Here is a 26130-nt window from a genome sequence, read left to right as displayed (position 1 = left end):
GTCCCTTACATTCCCATAAAACAACAAGAAACTTCCTTCAACGAAGCTCCCACTTTACGCTGTTTAACCCTCATCGCCCCCCAACCCCCCCACCTACCCGTCTCCCTACACAAATATAGTCAACAGAAATATAAAACTACTCTTAACATAAAAAGAAAATCTGCATTTTGACATTTCCATTTTTGTAGTGCCTATTAGTAGTTCTGGAAACAAACAAGTTGCATGGGAAAAAGAATAAAAAATCAGAAAATATTTAACTGTACGAAAGCAACTGTTTCGAGTCAATGCTAAATTAAAAAAGTGTTTGTAAAACAAAGTCAACGTGATATTTATACACAAAATTAATCAATGCAAACATGTATGAACGTTTTTATTTTTGTTTCTTTTGCGTTAAAATACCCAACAATTCGGGACCCTCCTTCGCATACTTGAGCACGCCTAATCATTTGAACAGTAATTTATCCCAATATGCTTCCATTAATTTCCCATAAGAAATTCCAGACGCAGCAATGATTCCCTAACCACATACCAAACTTTACTTAAAAAAAACCAACAAGCAAAACTACACTGTATGATCCTCTACTCGTCAATTCAAACACTTTCGCCTAAATTCTAAAAGAATGTTTCCTAACCTCTCTCACATATATAGAAAAAAAAAGCCCCGACAAAGACAAACGGAGAGTACTCACCTTTTTTGGGAATGAGAGATTTGAGGAGGAAGACAGCGTTGTCGTCGGTGGCCCAAGCGTGCATTTTGCGATAAGAGTCACGACCCTTCTCCGTCAGTTTGTCCCACGACTTAGGCTTCGAGAGGAGTTCGGAGACGGTGCCCTGTGGGAGGAGAAGACGGAGGGAACGGCGGGTAATTAAACTGACCCTTTTTTTTAACGAACGTCTATTAAATGAGAGGCTAAATAAGGTGGCGCAAATATTTAAAAGCATAATGAGGGGGAATAGAACAAAAATGATAATTTCAGAGGGGACCATAGCGTTGATGTTGATAAAGTAGATGAAAAGACTGCAAATGATAGGAAAGGAAGAGAGAGGTATCAGATGAATATGTAATAAATTCAAAAGATAACAAGACATACGTAATATATTACACGAGATAACTAATGGACGGCGAAGATAAAATCAAACCAAATATATAAATTATTAATGAAATCGATAGGATAACTGATAACTGCAATAGAAACGACAAAGACAGATGTGCTAAATTTCTATATGGAATTTTTATTCAGATATCGGACCATCAAGAAAAGTTTACTTTGGCAATTAGAAGCCGTAGGGGACATAATTATGTCGACACTTGCGGTATTTACCCGTAGACAGTAGGGCATAATTCAAAGTTCAAATATAAACAGCTGCCACAAAATACAAAATCTCACACAATGTTTTTACGTTTAACCTAAGACAACGTGAACAACGTAAATGCAGTCAGTTTTAATCAAACATTTTCTGATTGACTGTTACCCACTTCTAACAATCTCATCTATCTCATCTCTGTCAAAGAAAAACACAAAGAAACAATAAAGTTGAATGAACCTTGTAAATCTGAGAACTCACCTGTGACAGACCAAGTATATATTTAGCAAAGAGTCTTTGGCCGATGTTATGAATGGATAAAAGTTCCCGGACTCTCCGAGCTAGAGTTAATGTGTCGAGGCTCTGCTGGCAGAACTTCTCCATGTTAAACCTGAAAATAATAATAAAAGAAAAGATGAAGAATGTAAAAAATGATGTGCTGTATATCACACCATTCGTAGATGTATATATTTATACATATTCATTATATATGAATATATATATAAAGAGAATTTTCCAAAAAAATTTCCTGAGTCCGCATAGAATTGGCCTACCTTAAAATCTCTTGCAATCTGGCTTCCATGGGATCGCCTTTTGGTATGAGTGATTCTCCTGTGATGCGGTCCTCGAATTTGAAGGCCATGGGTGGGAGGTCATCCTTGAAGGGCGAGCGGTCATCGCGGGTCTGGAAAGGACTTTTGTTTTCGTGGGGGAATCCATTAGCCAACGAAGAAGGACTTTTCATGTTCACGTCTCCAAGAGGGGAATCTCTCGAGTCCGATCTCTCCACTGGGCCTCCTCCGCTGTCGGGGGAGATTTGACCTATTGGGGGTAATTTAAGAGCCATTAAAAACTGCAGAGGGAAATAAATCACATCTAATAAAACTAAATCGTCGATGGATACTTTAGTAACCGACAAACAAAATAAACTAAACGTCTGCTTGTGACAACATTTCCTCCAGACATCGGTCATAACCCATCTACATCTGCTTTCGTTTAAGTGTGTATAACAAATTATTAGATAAACGGCCAGTACAACATGGTTTAGATAATGGGCAAACGAGCGAAGTTACTTTGAAGGTCATAAAAACATTGCGCTTTCGCTGAACATCAACAGTATCAAGTTCTGCCTCAGAAACTCTCGCTTGAATGTCAATCACTGGCATGCACGACAAAATGTAAACAAATAAATATCTGGCCGTCTAATCGTGTACAAACAAAATCATTACAGGGACTAACATTGATTCTAAAGAAAAAAGAAAAAAACTGACCAGTAACAGAAAAAAGAATAACTGGCATATAAAGTGTAATAATTAATAATAAAAAAATGCTATGCAATAATATAACGACGATATCAAACAAGGTTTTCCAATTTTATCTGTCCATGGAAATACAAATGAATTTCTATTTCTTTTTTTGCGAGCAAAAACAATAATCAGATACGCATGAAATAAAAAAAACAAACTAATCAAACACAACAAAAGATGAAGCAGAACAAAACATTGTGGAAAAACAAATGCCCTTCAATTATTTAATTGTCAAATGAAAACCCGAGATATCGTTCAAATATCGCAGAGATGAATATAAAACAGCGCACACAAACCAAAGCCATCGCTTTAACAGTAGTATATGATTCAAAATCTGGGGGAAGCAATGGAATTAAAACATGATGCTTCTCTGTAAACGGATCACTATGAAATTTGCTGAACTGAAAATTCAAAAATGGAATTACACCTGCAACTTGCAAATATAACTGCATCACCAGGGCCAAATGCAATATGCAAGTATATGAAGCAAGGCTTTATGAAGTTAACAAATCCAACAAAACCACTTAACACAAAATGTGATACTTTGATCTTCGTAAAAGAAAAAAATATATATATATATATCAGTGTGGGCGCGCCCGCGCGCTCTTACCTGAGGTAAGATGATGCCGATCCACTACTGTTCTCTCGAGTGACCGTCGCCATTCCTCCCCAAGAAGGTGATGAAGGGGAGTACCTGGCGGGGGATGAGGTGCCAAGGGCTGGAGGGGAGACGCCATAGGTGGAGGCGCAAGCGGTGGGGGGAGGTGGGGCCTCAGCGGAGGGTGGAGATGACCGTGGCCCATAGGGGGAAGAGGACCTGCAAAAGGGAAGAGTTACAGGTCATTACTACCTGTGAGTAAGCACCTGGTTTTATACTCGAATGGCCCAAAGGGATCCAGGTCTATACCAGGAGGAAACTGTGACGGGAATCTTAAGCTCTAACACTTTTGGAAATCCCCTTCAACATGCCAGTGGAAATACTATGTACAAATCACAAAGCCCGGTCTCACAATGACACGAACAAGCACTTTCGCGCTGGAAAGCAAAAGTCGTAACATGAAGAGCGTATCCGCGCTGCTAAGAAGAGCCCCTCGGGGGCTCGTATTCCTCCGTGCAGGAGACGCCCGGGCCATCAGGCCAGATCAAGTCTCATCAGCGAATCACTCCCAGTGTGTCATTTCCTTTCATAAAGTCGTTATTTACAACCCGATCACTGATGACGCAACATATTCATTATCCATCTTAGATTACATAGGGTTGATCAGTTAACAATATGACAATAAGGATTAAGCCCTATTGAAGGATATTCAAAAGCCTCGAGACACAATAAACTCCAGGAGACCTTACGGAACACGAAATATGTCCATGATTCCAGTGATCTCAATGCTGCAGCGTCACAAAAACATCACTGAAGCCTGATGTAAAAATTCCTGACTGTCGCTCCTACACAGTTATGGCTGCGAGAAGCTTCGAGACGGTATGAAGCTCCAGTTATCGTTTCTAGAAATTCTCTTTACTGAAGCTACAGGGAAAGTTCTCAGGCCAGGCTTCAAGATTGACAGTTTGGAATAGCCATAAGACATCTGCTGTGTAAGAGCTACAATACTATCCGTTTTATCAATTTTCTTGGAACTGCCTTTTTCAGAGCTACAAGAATATCTGAGCTGAAACTTCAATAGGTTTGGGTACAGATATTAAAACCTATTTCGTCTAAGTCTTGATGATAATCTCTAGTATAGCAAGCGGGCAGTCAAAAAGTATGAATACTCCAAAAGGAAGGGCTTAGATAACTAAAATATTTATAGAAAAAACATTGGACAAATAATTCACATTAAAACCGCCAAATCATATCTCAATTTTGTAAGATATCCATATTTTTAGCGTCTTAACTATAACAAGCAAGTATCACACAGTAAGCTCATTACAAAAAGCAGCAATCAGCTACAACTGGAGGTCACTACATCCTAACAATCAAAGATGCTTATGTATTTACATGCATATATATATATATATATATATATATATATATATATATATATATATATATATAGATATAATGTATGTATATATGTGTGTGTGTTTGTATGTGCGTGTCATACAAGTGTATATATTAACAAAATCTGACAAATTCATGCTATATATATGTGTGTGTGTGTGTTTGTGTGTACATACTCAGTATTTCAGTAGCAGCGACAAACACCTTGCCCCAAAGAATGACATAAATGTGAATATTATGAGCGTGCTTCAGGAAAGAGGAACTCACCATATACATCGTATAACTGCTTACCGAACTCGGAAGTGGGTATTTTGAGATCATGTTCGGTTTTCGCTCTGTCTACTAATAAACTCTCCAAGGATCTTGGAGGAAACGCTAAATTCTCATGGCCCATTCGACCCTCTCTTATATTTCTGAAAAGGGAGAAAAAAAAATGCACATTAGTATACAAGCATGAGTATAATTTTTGTAGTATGTATTTGCGTAATATGAAAACTTTGAAATATTTCTTTCATTTATCCCATTGCTTTAGTTGTTTAATCACTGCTATATATTCTTTAAAAATTATAAATAACTATTTAACGCATCAGTGCAGAGTCGCACTCAGGTGAATGCGAGGAAATTTCACAGTGATATATATATATATATATATATATATATATATATATATATATATATATAGATACATATATATATATATATATATATAATATATATATATATATATATATATATATGAATGTATGTATATATATATATATATATATATATATATATATATATATATATGTATCTATATATGTATATATATATATATATATATATATATATATATATATATATATATATATATATATATGTGTGTGTGTGTGTGTGTGTGGGGGTATACACATGTATGTATGTATATCCATTCATTGAATATAACTAAAATTTTCACCACAAATAAACAAGCCTATTAGTGTCTAGTAGGTCTTGCATTAAAGTGTGCGCATTAATTTTTTCTCTGTTTATTTGTTGGTAAAATTACAAATAATGTTTGTAGCAACAGTTAATTACGCTCCATTTTAGTGTTTGTTCGGGATTATGAAGGCTTTCTTATATATCGACAAGTTCAACTGGATTCAAGCAGCGTAAAAAGTTGGCACTAGTATATCTTCAAATTTATGAATAATATATAATACGCAATATGCTGACAATCTGGTATTGGTCTGTTATGTTTAAGAACAATTACAGTCATAACGAACAGGTATGAAGTAGTTGTCTCATCTGTGGTAGCTCTTAACATTTTTCTGCTTCGTTTGAAAAAGCAAAGGGTAAATTTGAAACGAAAAAGAAGTAAAATTATTCACATTATCTAAAAGATGCTTCAGAGAGAGAGAGAGAGAGAGAGAGAGAGAGAGAGAGAGAGAGAGAGAGAGATTTAAAATTCAATGACTGTATTTGTTTGGTAACATAATCACGAGAGTTAGGATCAGCGCTTCTTATCCGAGGTGGATTATCAAATACTCATAAAAAGGCACTTTTAAAATTCTTTTCCAATATTTTCATTACTACACAACGCAGCTAGGTTGAGGCTAACTCGACGTTCTATCATTAGTATTAGTCTCTCTCTCTCTCTCTCTCTCTCTCTCTCTCAAACCCCAATACCCTTCAACTGGCCATCAGATAGGAGCAGCACCACCGCCAGGTAGTTGACCAAACAACAATAATTCTTCGACGTTACACCATCTGATACAACGGCAGAAAGGGGTTCGGACTTTCTTCGTTGACATTCTCACAAACCCCAATTCTTAGCCATCAATCCTAAGAGGCAGAAACAGCACTTTCCTCCTATCACAGGTCTTCTTTGTTTTCTCCCTTTCATTCATTTCTACTCTTTATCATTCTTCTTCTTTGACTACTTCTTCATCAGTCATCTCTCCGTCGATGACCCGCAGATCTCTCTCTCCTCACTAAAACCCATCTGCCGATTTTCCTTCCTTTCTTTACCTTCGTCGATTTATACCTACAATTACTACTGCTACTTTTTTTTCCCGTCTATCTCCTTTGGGTAACTGCCTCCCCATAGATCTCTCTCTCGTCTCTCACCCCTTGGTCCCTCACAACTACCTTTCTAGCCCTCTAACGTCCACTCAGGAGGTCCTGCTTAATATTCAGGGGGCCGCCCAAGTCCATCAGGAATCCATTGATGCGAAACGCTACTGGTGTTGGGTAAACAGGGGCTCCTACACAATACATCCCGCGATTCATTGTCCTTGATCGGCCTCTAACAAAGGGGGAAATGGAGGTGCTGCTCGTGATGCAGGAGAGAAGGGAGAGGGTGGGAGGGAAGACAAGGGGGGGGGGGGGGGAACCGGTCTGCTTTGGATGCGGCGAACAACGGCGAAGATGCCGTAAACGAAACAAAAACTGTCGTGTGAGAAAGAAGGCAACAGGTGATTTGCTGATGGGAGGCTTGCTCGAGTGGCAACGGCGAATTCAAGATTAACTAACAACCTTTGAAATTATGAGTGACCTTCCACCACGTGAATGAAGTATTACTGAAAGTTATAAGCTTCAGTCAGATCTTGTTTACATTATGTGTGGTATACGATTATATGGCTCTGAATATATACAAGCAAATACAGACACAACCATGTAAAACTTTACATCGACCTAACGGTACAGCATGAGTAAAATATTAAGACAAATTTGCTAAAACAAAATCCATCACTATTTCCCTTCATTGTAGAATGATAGCATTCTCTAACGATTTGTGTGTGTGTGTGTGAGAGAGAGAAAGAGAGAGAGAGAGAGAGAAAGAGAGAGAGAGAGAGACTCCGATGACAAATCAAAATGTCCTACAGAAAACCTCACTTGAATGGAAACGATTATCCCAACTGCTTCGAATTAACACCGGTGACTTGCAGGATCTATAGATTCTCCTTTGTGTGTCCGTCGGAGGATCGCGGCCCATCCAGCCTACTACTAAACTCCCACAGACGGAAGCTCATGAAGGCGATTATGATTTTTGCAATCAATAGGGGAAGCAGGATAAAAACCCTAAGAGCAATAAAACCGGAGGAAGTGGAGACAAAAAACCGAGGGGCAATAAAGCACCAATTATCTTGCACCGGCAGATGAAGACCACGTGGCTCTTTGTCGGACGATTTCTAATCGACGTGGGCCAACTTCCGATGCCTTGCTATTGAATATTGAAAGACCGGTTTAACGAAGGCTATGCTAGTGGAAATGCGCTGTCGGGAAACTCTGGCAGCCACTTAAAAGCTTCGAACGATTATTCCACAACTCTCTTTTCTTTCCTTTCTTCATTGGAAATCACTTAGGACACGAGCAGCTGACCGTACATTGTTTATTTTTACTCATTATTATTTGGTAACAGAGGACTTCAGTTTTTTCATTTTATTTTATTTTTTTAAATTTCAGTTTGACCATTTATACGCGTAATCACACATTTTAATCATTTGATTACGTTTTCACCAAAAAATGACAAGACGCAAAACAACTTGAATGAAAGCATCCCAAAACAAACCTATCAAACAAATCAAGACGTGATTCAACCAACCGCCAACCAAGGACGCCAACATCAGCCAGGCAACGTTAATTGTCTATCTGTCAAATGATTACGTATCAATTCCAGTCCCCGTTCCAGTGGCCTGGATCTCTATATGCAAATTCCAGTACTGATCCAGGATGCTTGATGGTTGCGATTGAGTGATGATTTGTGCGTTGATTGAACGATATCTTCTGGGCCTAATCGGAGAGAGACAGAAAGTGATCGAGCCTCGGCCGCCTCCACCGCGGTCGACTCCATCCCAATGGATCTGATAGCATAGCTGGCAAACATCGTATATTTACTGGATTTTAAGCAGATACTCGGGGGAAGGGGAGGTCATTCGCTAATTAATTTATATTTTGATGTATTCAATTAGTTTAATTCATTTAATTTTATTACAATGATACACGTTACGAGAAGATGAGACATCTATCATATTACTCGGTTATTAAATAAAAATAACTCAAAAAAATGAAGGTCGATTTTGGGTCAACACCGACCATTCAATACGGTGCAATAAAAACAAAAAGTCCATCCCATTAGTCCATTACTAAGCAGACGACGAATTTCGAGGAAGGCATGTATTGGCAGATGATAAAATATGAGGGGAAAAATCACGGAAGGATAAAGGTAATTATATATCGGATATACAGCATTGCTATCCCAAACATTGCCAATTGAATCGACTTGTTTACTCTATACCTGAGCAGCGGGAGGGTTACGCCTCTTACACACACTCACTTTTTCAGGCTCTGTTGACCCTCCTGGACGAGGGATACAAGAACCTATCAATCTCTGCGCTGAGATACAAGGAGTGACTTTAAATCTATTCTAGCCCCCCATTTACTCATTTTTGAATTCGTGCCTCGGCTGAGGAGTTCAATCCAACTCTATTAGTGAGAAATCTATTAGTCTTTTGGTTTTTGGCATAATCCTTGTACTGCAATAAATTTTTAAAAAAATAATTCCCTTCTTAAAGGTCACCGATACTGTTGGTTCTAAGTTAATCTTTCGCGTAATTACCGAATAGGAAAACAATCCCGAAAAAAATCTTAACAAATCGGTCAACTCGATTTACAGCAATACAAAGCCGGTTGATGAACCACTCAGGGGAATGAATGAAACAAGCAGTCGCCACAAATGCCACTGCACAGCAATCAGCAGTGCCGAAAGGTATCTAAATTCAAGCAGTCTCAGAAACTGAAAGGTGATACAGTGACATGAGGAAGCCGGGGGCCCGTGATACAAAAGGTTTCAGAGATAAAGGTTCATACGTGGGGAGAGGGGAGGGGAGGGGAGGGGGGAGGGGGAGGGGAAGGGCGGAAGGAAAGGGAAGGAAGAAGAGGTTTCTGGCAGAGGCAGATGGCTTTTTAATAGATTTTTATTGTGAGGCAGAGGAAATCGAAAATGACTTCGCTAGTCGGACCGAGACGGCCTACGAGAATGGGTGACTCCCGCCGACAATGGGACTCGATAATAACTCGGACAAATTACAAAATCTGTGCCTCTTTTCATCACTGTCTCCGTATCCACCGATCCACCCACCCCTACCCAACCCACCTCCATTCTCTCTCTCTCTCTCTCTCTCTCTCTCTCTCTCATTCCCGTTCTTCCTTCTTCCGTTTAAGCCTTTCCGACAGAACTGAATTTTCAGCCTTCCGCAATTGCAGTCCAAAGAACTTCCTCCTTGTAATTAGATGGAAATAAAATTAAAGCAGGTGATGGATACGAGAGAGAGAGAGAGAGAGAGAGAGAGAGAGAGAGAGAATTCCAGTCACAGTACATTAAAAAGCTGCTATTTCATAGAGCGGCTACTATTAGACTCAAGCATGCCTGCTGGCACGTCAACATTCCCAGGAAATTTTCTTATTAATTCTCTCTCTCTCTCTCTCTCTCTCTCTCTCTCTCTCTCTCTCTCTCTCTCTCAGCCCCCTCCCCAGCCTCTCCCCCCCCTCTCTCTCTCTCAATAAAAAAAAGAAAGAAAGAAAAAAAGAGGACTTAGGTGCTCTATCCGCCGCGGTATACAGTGTGTGGTAACCCTGAGGCAATCGGAGAGCTTTGATTGAGTTGCGTGCGTGTGTGGGTGTGTGTGCGTGTGCGTGTGCGTGTGCGTGCGTGTGCGCCACGGAGAGTGGAGCAGCAGCAGCAGCAGCAGCAGCAGCAGCAGCAGTAGCACCGGCGGCGGTCGTAAGGCGATCACATTCGGCGTGTCATCTTTTGTTCGCCTATTACTGCCCGGCATCATCTATTGTGCCAACACGGGCCGCGTCCGCCCACGACTAAAATGGAGATATTTCAAAACTCTGGAAACAAAAGTTTTCCGTTGTTTTTTTCATTTCCTTAATATTTCTGGAATCACTGTAACACTGAATATAGAGATAATAATCTGGTGTCGCAAGGGCTAAGGTTTATAATAAACGCAGCATTTGTGATAATTTGCAGAAGCAAATAGTATGTTCACGTTGATTCAGTCATCTAGAATTTGCAACCGGAAATAATTTTTTTTATTGTGATAAATACAATTGAGAAATTTTACATCCGTTAAATATCCCATATTTTCACTCCCTATATTTGAGAACCACCTCAAGTGCACGATTGGGAGAAGGAACTAATGATTAAAGAAATAAAAAAAAAAGAAATAATGATAATAGACGAATTCACGAAATACAGTTAAGTAGTATTGCGCAACAAGTTAAATATAAGTCTCTCTCTCTCTCTCTCTCTCTCTCAGAGAATCAATGATCATATGTTAATGTAAGACTCGCCACACGAACTACAACCGCGACACTTTAATTTAATTTATTCACACGCAAGCACCTTTGTTTCAGACCAGGTAAGGCAGGCGCTTCTGGTACCAGCCTAAGGGTGTGGTACGTGTGAGTGGCTGGCTGGGCTGTTCATGCGCCCCTCTTATTCGCTTCATTACCCTTTTCCGAGTTCCATCTTCATACCGGCTTGGGATCGTCACGACAGCCCCTGCTGCTGATACTACGACAGTTGCGATTATTATTATTGTTGGTATTATTAATTAATCTACTAATTACACACTGATGACATATATATATATATATATATATATATATATATATATATATATATATATTATATATATATAATCACTTAATTAATTAATTGATTGATTAATTTAATTAATTAATTAGAAATTAATTTAAAATTATCTATATATTATTTATTATTATTAATTAATTTATTATTATTATTATTATTATTATTATTATTATTATTATTTATTTTATTACTTAGAATAATATCTTACAATGTCGTTAGTAGTTGAAGGGAGTAAGAGTTCATGATTTTCTCGTTGATAATGCATTACAGTTATCGCGAGTATACATTATTATTATTATTATTATTATTATTATTATTATTATTATCATGTGGAAAATAATCTGTCTCCACACATGAAAAGGGCCGTTACAAAATCATGCACAAAATGTCGCCGATCACTCACAGCAGATTAGATTTACATGGTTTGAACTACCGGGCTGTGGCGCATTTTCTCTTCAATTCTTCTGTCTGAATAAACAATATTTGTTCCTCGGCAATTTTCCCAACTATCAATTTATTCCATTGGCACACTTGCTTCCACAGGACAAGCCATACTAAGAAAGGCTGTGGCCTTATCGGTTCAGAATAAAAAGGAAATAGGAACGATGTACATTCTCCAGTCTACTTTTTTCTTCATCCAAGTCCTTTAATTTCCTATTTCATGTTTATTCTTTCCTTTTTCTCTTCTTCTCCCTTTTCTCTTCTCTCCTTCTTCTACGAGAGCGTTCATATCGTTTGCATGACGCCAGCGCATTAATCTGCAACGACTAGTTTTGCCGTTGATAGCACACACACACACACTCACACACACACACACACACACACACATGGGACTCACGCAGGCGCGCGGGCACGCATACACATATTATGGGACAGTGAGTGATGATGATCATAAAACCAATAATGACACGAATGAGGGAGTTACATCATAACGGCAGTGGTTTAATCACTGAATTTGATGGCGATGATGATCGAAGGTATATAATAATCAGTGGTATGGGGAAGGAGCCGTTGAGTATTAGGATATTTAGTTTTTATACTGTAATTCATAAACTCAAAACAGAATTGTCTGCTATTACACACACACAATATATCTATATATTATATATATATATTATATATATATATATATATAATATATATGATATGTATATATATATATAATATATATACATATATATATATATATAGTATATATATATATGGCATGCAAGTGCAGAATTTCAACACGAACATAATATACACCGTTTGAGTTAACTTTGCTGCTCGGGTACCGCGCGCAAATAAATATTTCTAAATGACAAAGCTTAATAAATCACAAAAGGCAAAATATGACACTTGAAAAATCGAAGAAATTTGTAGTGCTGCTGTCCAGCCATAAAAAAAAAAAAATGTGGGTTTTTTGTGCATGCGCTTTTTTTTTTATTATTACCGTGAACCGAAAGCCAAAAAATTGCCTTTACAAGCTTCTAGTTTTATGAAATAACCAAAATGCGGTGAATATTACAACTGTGAGAGAGAGAGAGAGAGAGAGAGAGAGAGAGAGAGAGAGAGAGAGAGAGAGAGAGAGAGAAAAAATTGATCCGAAAAACATCGAGTTGAAGAAGTGAAAAAGGGTTTGCTTCTTCAACTCAGGCGAATCGTCCGCCGCCATATATCTTCGACGACCGAATAATCCGTATGATTTGTGCAAAAGGTGTGACGTCAGCACTTCGTCGTCGTTACGAAACACAGCCTTTTTTTTTTCCCGCAGGATCGTTACGACCGTCCATGGGTGATCGCCGATGCGTTGATTGGTGACAGGGGAAGCGGGTTAGACAAATGAAGCCTCGGATGATTGGAATGAACGGTTTGATTGGGTCCCACTTAGCCGGAAAGAGCGAAAAACGTGACGGGCGAAGGCCCGCAAAAAACTACCTGTCAAAATAACCAACGAGGTGAAAACAGCACAGGACTCGACTCTTAAGCGTTCATTTATTTATTTGCTTTTGCTTTCAAAATTTTAAATGCTGTTGACTGCAAGCTTGAAGGAAATGCTGAAATCTATTATTATTATTATTATTATTATTATTATTATTATTATTATTATTATTATTATTATTTACACACTAAATCTTTCTTTCATAAATTAAGAAATAAATAACCCAAATTTTAGAATGGTCCAATTCTTGAGTACGACTGGTAATCTACCACTTCCCTTATTCTCTCTCTCTCTCTCTCTCTCTCTCTCTCTCTCTCTCTCTCTCTCTCTCTCTCTCTCTCAATATAGAATAATAAGCAAACATATTTATTTAAGAAAACGAATACCACAGTAATTTAAATGTTGTTAGAAAGAAACGAATAGCCTTCCTTTATTGCTATGGCCTTCAAGTTCACCAATGACATGCCGTAGCCCGTCTGTGTGCGCTCTCTCTCTCTCTCTCTCCTGGTGGTGCCCCAAGAGATGGATGTGGGAGGCAATGACGGGGGGGCGTGTCTGTTTGCCTACCGCCCATATTTTCGACTGTCAAGATCGGAGCGGCTACCCAATCGACCGAAACATAATCATTCACTCAACGCTTGCAGATCTCTCTCTCTCTCTCTCTCTCTCTCTCTCTCTCTCTCTCTCTCTCTCTCTCTCCCAGGTAATTTACATTCCGCAGCGAATAAAGACTTAAATTCTCACTCCTCTTCACCCCCCCCATAAACATCTCCTCCTCATGCTACTGCAAGTTATTTTGTTGTTTGCCCACAGGTTCTCTTTCCAATTTTTGTTGAAAAAGAAAACCCAAAATTCCAGAAGTAATAATGATATTAAAACAAATAATAATAATAATAATAATAATAATAATAATAATAATAATAATAATAATAATAATAATAATAATAATAAAACAAATAAATATACTTTCGTTAATTTTCCTTTTGCCTTATAAATGACAACAAAGATCCGGAGTATAATGATGAGAAACTTCAGCCGTCAGTCAAACGAAATTTTACTTCTTTCAGTACCATGAACAAATATTTCAGGTGTGAAATCATAAGAAATAATACAGGAATAAATTCACAAAGAACGACATAAACAGCTGCGAAAAGTGGTCGGGGGAGATATCCCTCCATCTCTAATTTCTCTCCGAGACACCAATCTGCCAAATCCCAAAATGGTGTTTTCCAATCCCGAGGTACCCCTCAAAATACCCCTTCAATCTAATCCCCAGATTATTGTTAGGAACACCATCAGGCACACAAGTATGGGGGAAGGCGAATAACTGCTCCTACGCCCCCCCCCCCCCCCCCCCCCCCCCCCCCACCCCCTACCCCGCCCAAACATTTCGACCCTCTGCGAATCCCAGAAACGTAAACAGGGAGAAAAAACTTGTCTTGCTTTTTTCTTGGTACTTGTTTTCCTTGGTATTTTTTATTTTTTTTTTTCTTTATATAACTACCATCCTTATCTTTTCGCCTCCATAGAATCAGCTATAGCACATCGTTGATCGCAGCCTCTAAGGCCCCTCCTTTGGTACTAAGAAGACGCTGTCGCCCAGTCACCAAAACCCTCCAGCCAACACCACCCACGCCCGCCGCCGCCGCCGCCGCCGCTGCTGCTGCTGCTGCTGCTGCTGCTGCTGCTGCTGCTACTCACACTCAACCTATCTGACCGCCCCTCGAGTGTTTAGCTTTCGTTAATCCGCGATGTACGAGATGGCACATTCCAACATGCTCTCTCTCTCCTCTCTCTCTCTCTCTCTCTCTCTCTCTCAGTCCTCTCCTCTCCTCTCTTCCTCTCTTCTCTCTCTCGTTCTGTCAACTCGCATTTCCACTTAGTTTTGTTGATTTCACCCAATTTTTGCTAAGTGTACAACAAATCGCATAATATTCTATAAAACAGCGCTCGCTATAGATATTCGCTGACTAGTCAGTAATTTTATTTCTATAAGCCCTTTTAGTTGCAACTGTATTTTAAGAGTAAGTTTAGACAAATTACTTTTAATGTCTGGATAAAATCGACGATATTTTTTTCCCGAGAGATTCCAACATAATTACGACCAACTTTCTTTTAAATTTCAGGTAACTGATTAACACGTGGGAATCGAAAACGTATTATAAAAGCAGATGCTACGAGTACAATTCTCTTTTAAGACAACGTGAGATTAATTTAATATTGAGAAGAATCACAATTAAGCAGTTTTGTTAAGAAACATTTAGTTAAGTATAACAAGAGGATCATACAAAATGAAATCGTTCACGCCCCTACCAAAATACGTACTCTTAATTTGTAAATGTTCTCCTCGAAGACATAATTAAAACTTACGGAAAAATACCTTAATGGACGGAGATACAATTTTGTATTTTATCATTATTTGTCTTGTATTTTTCTTAATCAGTGAAACCGAAAAACATGGCATAAGCAAAAGGACGAAATTGATAACAATAGCAAAATATAAATAAAAGTGTGAATGGCAATAACGGCCGGGACAACAACAGGAATTTCGATAAAGAGCGAGAAAAAAAAAAGGCAGAAGAAAAAAATTTAGGGCGACAGCGATATGAAAATGGACGAGGCTAAACTATAAGAGAAAAGGGATATTGGAAACCAATAAAGGAAAAAAAAGTGCAAGAAAAGAACACGTTATGAAGGCAACCAGCAAAATAAAGGAAAAAATAAAAAAAAGAGAATAAAATAGAGATCGGTCGGTTGAAACGAAGAATGAGAGAAGAACAGAAGACGGTGTGGTGGTTGATGAAGGAAGAGTACAGGGGGGCCTTCGGGAGGCGGTGGGGGGAGGAATAGAAGGAAGGAAGGAAGGAGGAGAGGAGGAGGAGGTTGGGGTCGGGAAGGCTAGGATGTCTGAAGACTATTAATGGGGCCTCTTAATTATTGTCATTCCCAAGAAGGGTGTTCGGTTGCAAGCCGGGATGCCCCTGCAATTGCCAGTGACGACATTTTGATATGGCCTTTGTAGGTACTCAAATTTCGCATACAGACAGAGAGAGAGAGAGAGAGAGTGTAGAGAGCCAGAGGAAAGGAAGAGGAGGAGGAGGGCATAAATGATGAGGTGGAAAGAGGGGGGCGGGGGGAGCTTAAGAAAAGGAAGACACAGGAGGGAATCCTAAGGAATTTCTCCTCGACGAAAGGATTGTGGTTATTAGGTGGTAATTATCCTTGGGACAAGCTCTTGTTTTAATGGGTGATCTGTCCTTTCATATGCCCCACCTCGCCTTCTCTCTCTCTCTCTCTCTCTCTCTCTCTCTCTCTCTCTCTCTCTCTCTCTCTGTGTTTTTCTTACAAAATATTTAATATCAATATTTAATAAATAAAGCCGTTCCATATAATCAGTAATATCTGCGCTCAGATCTGAGCTTCGGATGTAAGTTTAGGTCGTCAACATTTTCAATTTGTCACTCCGCGAGGAATAAATAGGCCATTTCAAATGGCTTCCTAATCAGAAAACTGAATTTTTATCAGTATTCCAACTGAATTTCAATATTAAACTGAAAACGCGACAGAATTTATTTGATTTTACTTTAAATGTTCTCATGGCAGCCAAAACTCTACCGTTTTCTTCCCTTATTATGAAATTCATTTTCAGTATACAGAGTACATTCATTTTTCCTCACGTTCAGTGAAGCCAGTAACTTGTCTCTTTTATGGATAAGATAGTCAAAATGATTTTGATTGCAATATCTGAAGACAAGTTACAGCGATTCTCTCTCTCTCTGCTTCAAAGCATGATCGTACTCAACAGGCAATTCATTCTTCGTTACCAAATCCCAGTCCTACTTCTTAAAAATAACTTGCAAAAGAGCGACCTTAACGAGTCGTTTTTTATAATACCAATTTATATTAATAATGGTAAGTATTTTAGCTTGCGTGATCAGTTAACAGCAGTTCTGTTGCAGTGTTCTGTAGCCATCTAGTTATTACGTACATGTACAAACATATTTTTGTGTGCGACCTTGCACACGGTAACAGTGGAAGAGAGCAGATCTTTTGATATAACTTTTCCTGTTTACCTGTTAATTAAGAGATACATATTTCATATTCCCGTTGTAGTGTTACTCAAGATTGACGTCACATTCAGCCAATCAATAAGGCAGGACATGATCTAAACATATGGCTGTACGCGACAGTCGCTGTTATATCTGTTGTGCAGTGAGTGTTTGCCCTGTCTAACTTTATATGCGTTGTGCACACTTCATCATATTAATTTAACACGAGCTGTTTGTCTATTTTAACGCGATTTGTTAGTCTACCCTATTTTACTGGCAAACGTCATGTGCCCTGGACGGTCATTTATGTAACGCTTGCTTTATGTGATTGTCCAATTCAGTTTAAATGTGTTTTATTGTGTTTATGCCATACATATTCAACACATTATTTGTGTTCGTGTTCCATTAAAAAACTGTCCCCCCAATTGAACCGCATTTTTGTGATCGCCCATTTTATCTCGTTTTTTTTTTTTCATTTGTTTACTGCTTTGCTCTTTTCGGAGGTGCGCGAAGGTGTTGAGGTTTTTTCTTTAATTAGCGGGAGAAATGGAGGATCTCAACAGAAGTACTCAGATTTTACAGATTTATTTAATCGCTTCAAAAGTTTTAGGTACTAAATATCTAATCAGCTTTAAAAGTACACCAACAGAAAAATTGTAATGTATAATAATTTCAAATCTCACCTATTATCCGTTTAAATATCCGGCAAAATGCGCGAGGGTGACCAGCAAAAATATTTCGCAGTTATAAACACATCATTAATACAATTTATTATTTTAATATTCATTGGTGGAGCTAACGCGATAGAGCCTTTTTGTTTTCTGTCCTTAGAGTTTTGCAAAAAAAAAAAAAACTTTTCTGGATATGTAATGTTCAGGACCGCTTGGTTAAATCCGACGTTCATCACAATCTCTCTCTCTCTCTCTCTCTCTCTCTCTCTCTCTCTCTCTCTCTCTCTCTCTCTCTCAGGCCAAAGCTATGCAACACGACGCCTTGTAAGATGATTTGTTGCAGAAGTGGAAGGCTCGACGGGGATGACTAGCAGGGGTGGGGGACGCCTCCCCCCCCCCTTTATGTCTTATCCCTGCTATCCTATCATTCCTCCCTGGTCTCCCTCCGGATGGTCATAAGGGTGAAGGGGGGTTCGTGGGGGGTCGAAAGACGTAGGCGCTGATGGACCACCGGCGATGCTTATCACATCTTTAAAAAGGATCTTTAGCGTAGATATGTGCGTAAGAGTCTTGTGTACGTGTGTCTTTGTCCACATGTGTATATCTGCATTGTTGTGAACGAGTATTCCCATTAGCGTCAATACAAACCACGGTAGCTTAAAACATTAAAATTCAAACATGTAAACTTATTTTCATTTCGTAGGGCGCCAACTGTCTTCGAAAAGAAAAACAGTGGTAATAGAAACAAACAACTAAACAAGTTAATGGGAACCTATGAAGACTTCATTCGATCGCTAATCTATTGAACCCCGCTCTCCTAAAAATCAAGGGTGATCTAGAAGCGACATATCCTTATTAAGATAAAATATAAACATAAACATATAGACAGTCAATTTAAGAGTATGAGTAAGAGGTTTAGGGGCTAGAGAGGCGGGGTTGGGGGCGGGGAGGGGGGGGGGGGGGAGAGAAGCATGAGGAAGCAGGGATGACGATGATGTTGATGATGATAATGAGGGTCAGGGTGGCAGTGTGGATACAAGGGCGGGGCTTGAAATCGAGGGAGAGGAAGAATCAAGGGAGTTCGGACGCAGGGGGAAGGGGAGGGGTGGCAAAGCCCTTGTGTTTGCCGCTAATGAGAAAAACACGAATTTACCCTGGTTGCTCTTGCCTCTCCTTATGCCACAAGCTTTCAAACTCTGGATATCTCCTGGACCCCTTCCCCCGCCAAGGATAGATCCCCCCCCCCCCCCCCCCCGAACAACATCCGACTCTTCGCTACCCCTCATCTCCTCTAAGGAGAGAGAGGGGGGGGTGACTGCATCCCTCTCCCGCCGGCCCAGGTCCCGCGTAGCCCATCCTCCATCAAAGGGAACCCGCCATGTTTTTTGAAGGCAATTTTCTTTACACTTACTTTGCCTGCGTTCTGGCATTGATTGACTGTGTCATATTTCCGTGTCACCGCAATTAACCGTGAGCCAACTCACAAGTGAATACATATGTTATCCCTTATTTTTACCTTTTGTTCAAACGACAAAAAGATATTCTATCCCTTTCGAGTCTTGATCTTAAACGATCGGGAAATGAATCAGACGGGAAATAAACTCAAGCCGAGGAGTAAAGCCAAAAGCCGTAAACCAAAACAGATTAATTTTTCTCCTTAAAACCCGCCAGTCATGATTAAATTTCTTCTCGCCCTCTTTTGTTTAAGAGATTTACAGTTCGCAGATGGGTATGACTTTGCAATGATCCAAATAATGGTTCCTGGTGGAGATACGAGCTCGAGAAAACGAACAAAGCACTTAGGGACGTGCTTCAGACGTTGAGAAATATGTTTGCGTAAAAATACTGAAAATATTTTAATGATTTTCGCACTCGTATCAGAGGCAAAGTAAGATAACCGTCTCATTTAATCAACGGTCTCATTGGGTAAATTACCCAGCGGGAAATACACTGCCAAAGATTGTTGTTATTATTATTATTATCATTACTATTATTACCATATCTTTAAAACTTTATATTCCAACGGTTACCATAAACAACAAGAAAAGTGGATGTCAAATTTACATGAGGAAATATTCTCTCTCTCTCTCTCTCTCTCCTCTCTCTCTCTCTCTCTCTCTCTCTCTGAACAGAGGACGGGGCAATGTTAAAGGAGTCGAGAGCGAGACTTGGCGTGACAGAATCTGTGTAAGGAAGAAGTTCATGGGCAGGGCGCGAAGCAACAAAAGATGGAGATCATGATAACTTAAGAGAGACAACAATAAAGAGAGACGAAGAGATAACTACGGCAGATTGGAAGGCTTGTAAATAATGGCGCACATAGATCAGGAAATACAGGTTAATATTTATGTGGATAAATAAATCATAATTATCACCAGATGTTTACAAACTAAGACGAGCACTCACACACATTTTTTTTTTTTTTTTATAAAATTATAATGTATATATATATATATATATATATATATATGTGTGTGTGTGTGTGTGTGTGTGTGTGTGCCGAGAAGAGAGAGAGAGAGAGAGAGAGAGAGAGAGAGAGAGAGACGAGAGAGAGAGAGAGAGAGAGAATGTCAATTAAGGATAAAAAATGGAGTTCCTGACAAACATAAATTAGAGTGTACGAATGAGATAAAAACGGAACAGGGAGGCAGAGCTGAATTAGTTGATATCATGTGAAATCTTCGTTCGAAAACACACTCACGCTTATAATTACATCGCAAGACTAAGGTGACAGCAGACGTCCAAAGTCTATTTGAAATCGACTGTAAAATCCTTAAATATGACCCTATGACAAACGAATATGCCAGATCCACAAAAAGAAGAAATAGGGAGCTCTATCAATGGATGATTTCGTGGATTAAGGGCAGTGGGGGGCCGGAACAAAATGTCGTTTGCCCCTCCATATGTGACCAATAGGAGAGCGTTTAACATACCCTAATACAACCCATCACGACACCTTTCATTGAAAGGGGGGATCTAATTGCACCTCCTGCCATGACCCTTCGTCCAATCGAAAATGACGTTTACTATACCAACTGACACGTTTGGCTTATGTCCGCTGAAGCAGGCTTCCATGCACACGCCACATCCAGACAACAATGCCCCCACGACAAAAGGAGCCACAAAAGGCACCGATGACGACCCGACGTCCTACAAAGGAATCGTGAAGAGCCTCTGACATCCTCAATGAGCACAGGAGCGAGCCCACAAAGACCTCGGAGCCCATCGGACACGCCCCTTTGTGACGTCACCGCTCTGTTCCCCTGGACCCCTAACTGGTGGCGCCTGTCAGGGACATAGATTCTTTTTTTATTGGAAAAATGAGCTCGCCCCTACATGAAATGCAAAGGGGGCAATGCGACTAAATTGGAAAAATAGGAGGGTTTGTGGGATGCGAATCCAGCAGAGAAATAAATCAATGCCACCTTGTACAATCAACAAAAGCCAGAAAAATGGCGATCAGAAATAACTTATTCTCTGCTGATGTGCTAACGCAAACAAAATGATAAACAAACAAAGAACAGCGTATGGCCACTGAAAGTCATCTTAGAGGCAAATCGCAAAATGGCATCAGCTGTTATCAACAACTCTTGGGTATCAAACCCACGTCCAGATAATATCAACCTCTGTCATCATTCCTATTCTCATTGCCATCGTAAATAAAACCGTAACAGTCACCATCGATATATATTTTCGTCGTGTGGTATGCCAGGAATGGCAATCACAATCGTGCAGATCCAGCCAGACATCCTCCTTCCTCTTCCTCATTCGTAGCAACTGTTTCATGGCGAATAAGTTTCGAATCGTAATTTGTCGCCAAGGGTGGAAAATTTTCTTATTGGTTGTTATATCTCTTTTTCAGCAAACTGGCTTCTTTGTAGTACATTAGTCTGCTTTACCGTAAGTCGCCGCTGCAAAGTTTTTTTTTTATCGTGAGTATTTTTAACGATTATTTTTATTTGAGAATTTTTTTCTTTATGTAAGTATTTTTTTCAGTAATCGACTGACGTGGCCTAACCTGAAGGCGATCGACAACTATTTCCTTTTGCTCTCTGGCTTTGTGGGATCTCAAATAAAAAAAAATAATAATAACAGTAAGTCACTCGTGCGCAAGGCCCATTCCATATCCAAAATGGTAAAAAAAACACAAAAAACAGTTTAATTGAAAATTCAAAAACTCTTCGACATATAAACCGAGATGTTAAAAGGTGACTGTTGGCATAATAATAATAATAATAATAATAATAATAATAATAATAATAATAATAATAATAATAATAATAATAATAATAATACATGTTCTAGCTCAACCATGACCCACAACTATTCCCCTAATGAATAAATCGCTTTTCGGCTTCTGTAGTCTTATCGCCGTCGTTGTTTGTCTGCTGTACGGTCTGAGGTCTCTTCACTGAATGGGAAAATTTATTGTTACACTACAGCTGCTCAAAGACTACTGTTGTACAGAGACTTCTGTTATTAATTCGGCTTCAATACAGGCTCTTGTATTTCCAACGGCAGCATTAATGTCATTTTAAGATTAGAAAGCAACCAAACGAGTAAGAGAGAAGCTGAACTCGCGTCAAGACCTGGGAATTTCGACGACAAACGACGATCAGATTTATTTATACTGTCTTATACGATGAGTTACCACCTCACCCCCCACCCCCCCAAAAAAAAAAAAAAAAAAAAAAAATTGCACGAAACGAACATACGCCTCCTGACATTGTCTATCAAGATCCCGTGATAAAGTTTCATTTTTTGCAATTTTTTAAAGACATATCCTCTTTTTTTTTTTTTCCTTTTTACTCCCCTGCACCCCATTACGGCTTCCGGCCATAGGGAATGGACCCCAAAGAAAAAACAAAAAAAAAATACAAAAAAAAACGGGAGCTTCCTTTTCTTGCCCTCAACTTCCCTTCAAGATGTTGCTGATACAACCGTTACACTTTGACGAGCCATTATCTCCAGCAACGCACACTGAAGCAGTAGACGTTCCGAAAATTTTCTTAGGACCTCACTTTTTATCTCCGCCTCCCCCCCCCCCCCCCCCCTCGTCTTTTTTTCTTCCTCCGCATCAGCTATTTGAACAGTGAAGGGCCAGAGTAATTGGGAGGCATTTCTTCCAATCGTTTTTATTATTCTCTTGGCGTCAATGACCACCGCTGTGTGACATCGTAAGAAAGCTTCGTCAATACTAAATCAATGTGCGTTTTTAACTGCAGCCCTCTCCTTCCTTCCTCCGTGCATTTCGGGCCCCTCTTACCTGGAGTTTCCACAGTGATTAGTCTTGTAATTAATACTACTTCGACAAATATTGTTGCATATTTTTTTACCACTAAAGACAGAACCGTGTACATTTTTATGGCCTTAATTGTAATGGCTTAGTTGTCCCTCTGGTTTTATTTTAACATAATACAAAATATTTCTAGTAATTTGGGAACTGCGCCGTACTTAAAATACGCATTCAATAATGTTGTTTTACAGTTTCTACTAAGATCTTTTACACATACGAAACAAAGTAAACATTGCGTTTTACGTAAGACAATTAGTTCTGGCCTGGATATATAGATTCGTTTGTACGTCAATGAAAATAGCATCAATTTTTCTTTATTTTTCTTGAATGACACACAGTATCTCACGACATCTTTAGGCAACTTCCACATTCTTTTTTTTATTTTCTATTTCTTCTAGTGACTTAGTATATCTCAATCCAGTGAAGTTCAGTGAAGTACACTTGCATCTCATCAGTCAACCACCATGAGCAGTTTCCCTTCATTCTAGTTATATAATGGTCGCTATCTCCTCCTATCCCCCAATACATTCCCTCCCATATTTCGCCTTCCCTTCTCCCTGTAACTAGTCTCCCGAGTCGTAATCGAAGCCGTGCAAGATTTACTCCATAAATTACAATCATAATTTTAGCTAACGATAATTAGACTCTTATTCACCTCTGACATTGTGATCTATGCTTCCCGGAAGAACTATCAAACAGCCCTCGGTTCCTTTAATGCTCAAATAACCGCTGTTGTAGTGTAGTTGTTACTATAACTGATTCACTTAAGGTAGATTCTTGGATGAGCCCTATTTTCACGAGACGTTAGTTTGGCGGCCACTGATTGGCTGGGAACTGCCTACCTCCTGGTACCAGCCAATCAGCGGCCGCCAAACAAACGTCTCGTGAAAATAGGGCTCATCCAAGAATCTACCGTAAGTGAACCAGCTATAGTCGTGCTATTTAAGTTGTTTTCAGTAGTTTATAAATAATTCGTTAGATTATATATATATATAATATATATATATATATATATATATATATATATATATTGGCCACGATGAAGTATAAGAGCTTATCAGTCTCAATATAAAAGATTATTATATGGGATTACGATAACGTTACCCTGATTTGTAAAGCTGTCCAATTCCCAACTAGTCTTATCGCCAGCCTACCCAAAAAAGAAAAAAAGAAAAAAAGAAATGATTATTACGGGTTCTTCTCTTCATCCCCAATCCCTGAGAGAGAGAGAGAGAGAGAGAGAGAGAGAGAGAGAGAGAGAGAGAGAGGTGCGCTATTCGCTGTACGGAGGAATCCCCCTACAAAGTTGATTTCAAAGTTAATTTCACCTTGCTGCAAGTCCACCGTAAGATCGAAAATCGCTTCCTGGTGGACTCGTCGCTTAACGTCTTATTACGTTTCTGTAACTGTTAATTAGTATAACATATTATTAGCAGTCAATGGTATTGATTAAGTAAATGGGCCGATATTCTCGTTCGCTGTCCCTTAGTCTTAATTCAGGCCGCTCTCTGTTTGGAGGGTCATTATTATATTACGGAAAAGGGTTGCTCGTCATCACAAAAGGGTTAAAAGGGAGAGAGAGAGAGAGAGAGAGAGAGAGAGAGAGAGAGAGAGAGAGAGAGAGAGAGAGAGAGTCCTATAAAAAGTAATTTTGCATTATCGGAGCCATTACTTATATTCTTCAGAATACCATCAATTCAGCGATTAAAAATCAGGTGATCGTTGTTCATTAAAATAGATCTAGGAAGGAATAAAGCTTGAATAAAAAAAAGACTGATAATTTCCTCCGTGTTGTTGCTGTTTGTTAAAGTCCTTTAAGCTTAAGCGTAATGTATAGTTGTCAGAACATAATTTAATCCAAGATGCACCTGGAAAATCTCTGAAAAAACTATAGATACAATTCTACGAACTGACGTTGCAATAAGACAGATGAATGTTGTAAAAACCCGACGTGACATGATCAAGCCAAAGGCCTTCATAACTCCACGGGGATCAAAACCATACGCACAGAAAACAATATTATGACTGGATTCAAATTGATAAAAATCACTCGTTTACGGATTTTAGTGAGGAAATGCTGCAATAAAAGGGAGTACCGCATTTTTACATCGAACTGCTTTTGAAAATTATACAACGGAGCAACCACAACTCGTCAGGAAACTATCAATAACAATAAATAACGACTTGCTACGCCAGCGTCATTGAAGCGCAGTAGACCGAGAATTCGATGTCTGTTATCCAAGCATATATTTAGCGAATAATATACTGACGATGAATTAAATGGAATCTAAAACCAACAAACTTTTTATTTTCCAAATAATTTAACTCTAGCCTATAATTTTCCCTTAGCTGAAAATCTGTAAAAGGAAAAATATGCATACCATATTCCATGGAGTTTAAAACCTCTACATATTAAAGAATGCTTAGTACGTGTAGGTGGTGGCTGGAGGGTTGCTTTAGCTTAACAGAACTTAGCCGGGCAGAACCCATAACTTGAAGCAACATCTCCATCCGAGAGGACATTAAAGGGTGGTAATGCCTGTGTGTAAGCTGCCATTAGGGTAAAGGGTCTATTGGGCGAATAGACTCTGAGAAGACGAGAATCGAACTCTACCACGTTTGTAGAGAGAGAGAGAGAGAGTGAGAGAGAGAGAGAGAGAGAGAGGACGGCTAATATTGCATCAACTTGCTTCAACAAAAATCAAGAAGACCTATTTTTTTTATTTAACATTTGTATAGTATGGAAATGGCCTGCGCTGTCAATTATTTTTATTATTTTTTGGGGAGGTACAATTAATGAGAAGTTACAGTTACTGGAATAGCAAATCGCTTCAACAATGTAATAGAAAAAGGAAAACATGGCAAATAGAGAATACAAGTGAAAGTACCAAGTACCTTAATTAAAATGTAATGAGTTAGCTAGCTAGGGCGTATAGAGTCCTTAAGGAGTTAGTTTATTT

General features: G+C 39.1%; 1 protein-coding gene across 13 annotated transcripts in view; it reads right to left on the bottom strand.

Annotated features, from left to right (window-relative positions):
* LOC135200757 (homeobox protein cut-like) overlaps window positions 1-26130 on the bottom strand; it is a 504978-nt gene that overhangs the window by 147193 nt on the left and 331655 nt on the right. For 12 of the 13 annotated variants that reach the window (XM_064229372.1, XM_064229370.1, XM_064229371.1 and 9 more), the window contains 5 exons: window positions 4876-5021; window positions 3223-3429; window positions 1860-2127; window positions 1567-1696; window positions 690-831 (listed from right to left, as the gene is read on the bottom strand). In XM_064229372.1, the coding sequence (XP_064085442.1) occupies window positions 690-831; window positions 1567-1696; window positions 1860-2127; window positions 3223-3429; window positions 4876-5021 (893 nt within the window). The remainder of the gene's footprint in view (window positions 1-689; window positions 832-1566; window positions 1697-1859; window positions 2128-3222; window positions 3430-4875; window positions 5022-26130) is intronic. The other variant, XM_064229365.1, reaches the window with a different exon arrangement.

Source organism: Macrobrachium nipponense, chromosome 27 (genome assembly GCF_015104395.2).
Source record: "Macrobrachium nipponense isolate FS-2020 chromosome 27, ASM1510439v2, whole genome shotgun sequence".
NCBI lineage: Eukaryota > Metazoa > Arthropoda > Malacostraca > Decapoda > Palaemonidae > Macrobrachium > Macrobrachium nipponense.
Note: the sequence above shows the minus strand (reverse complement) of the source record. Positions and strands in the feature narration are given on the sequence as shown.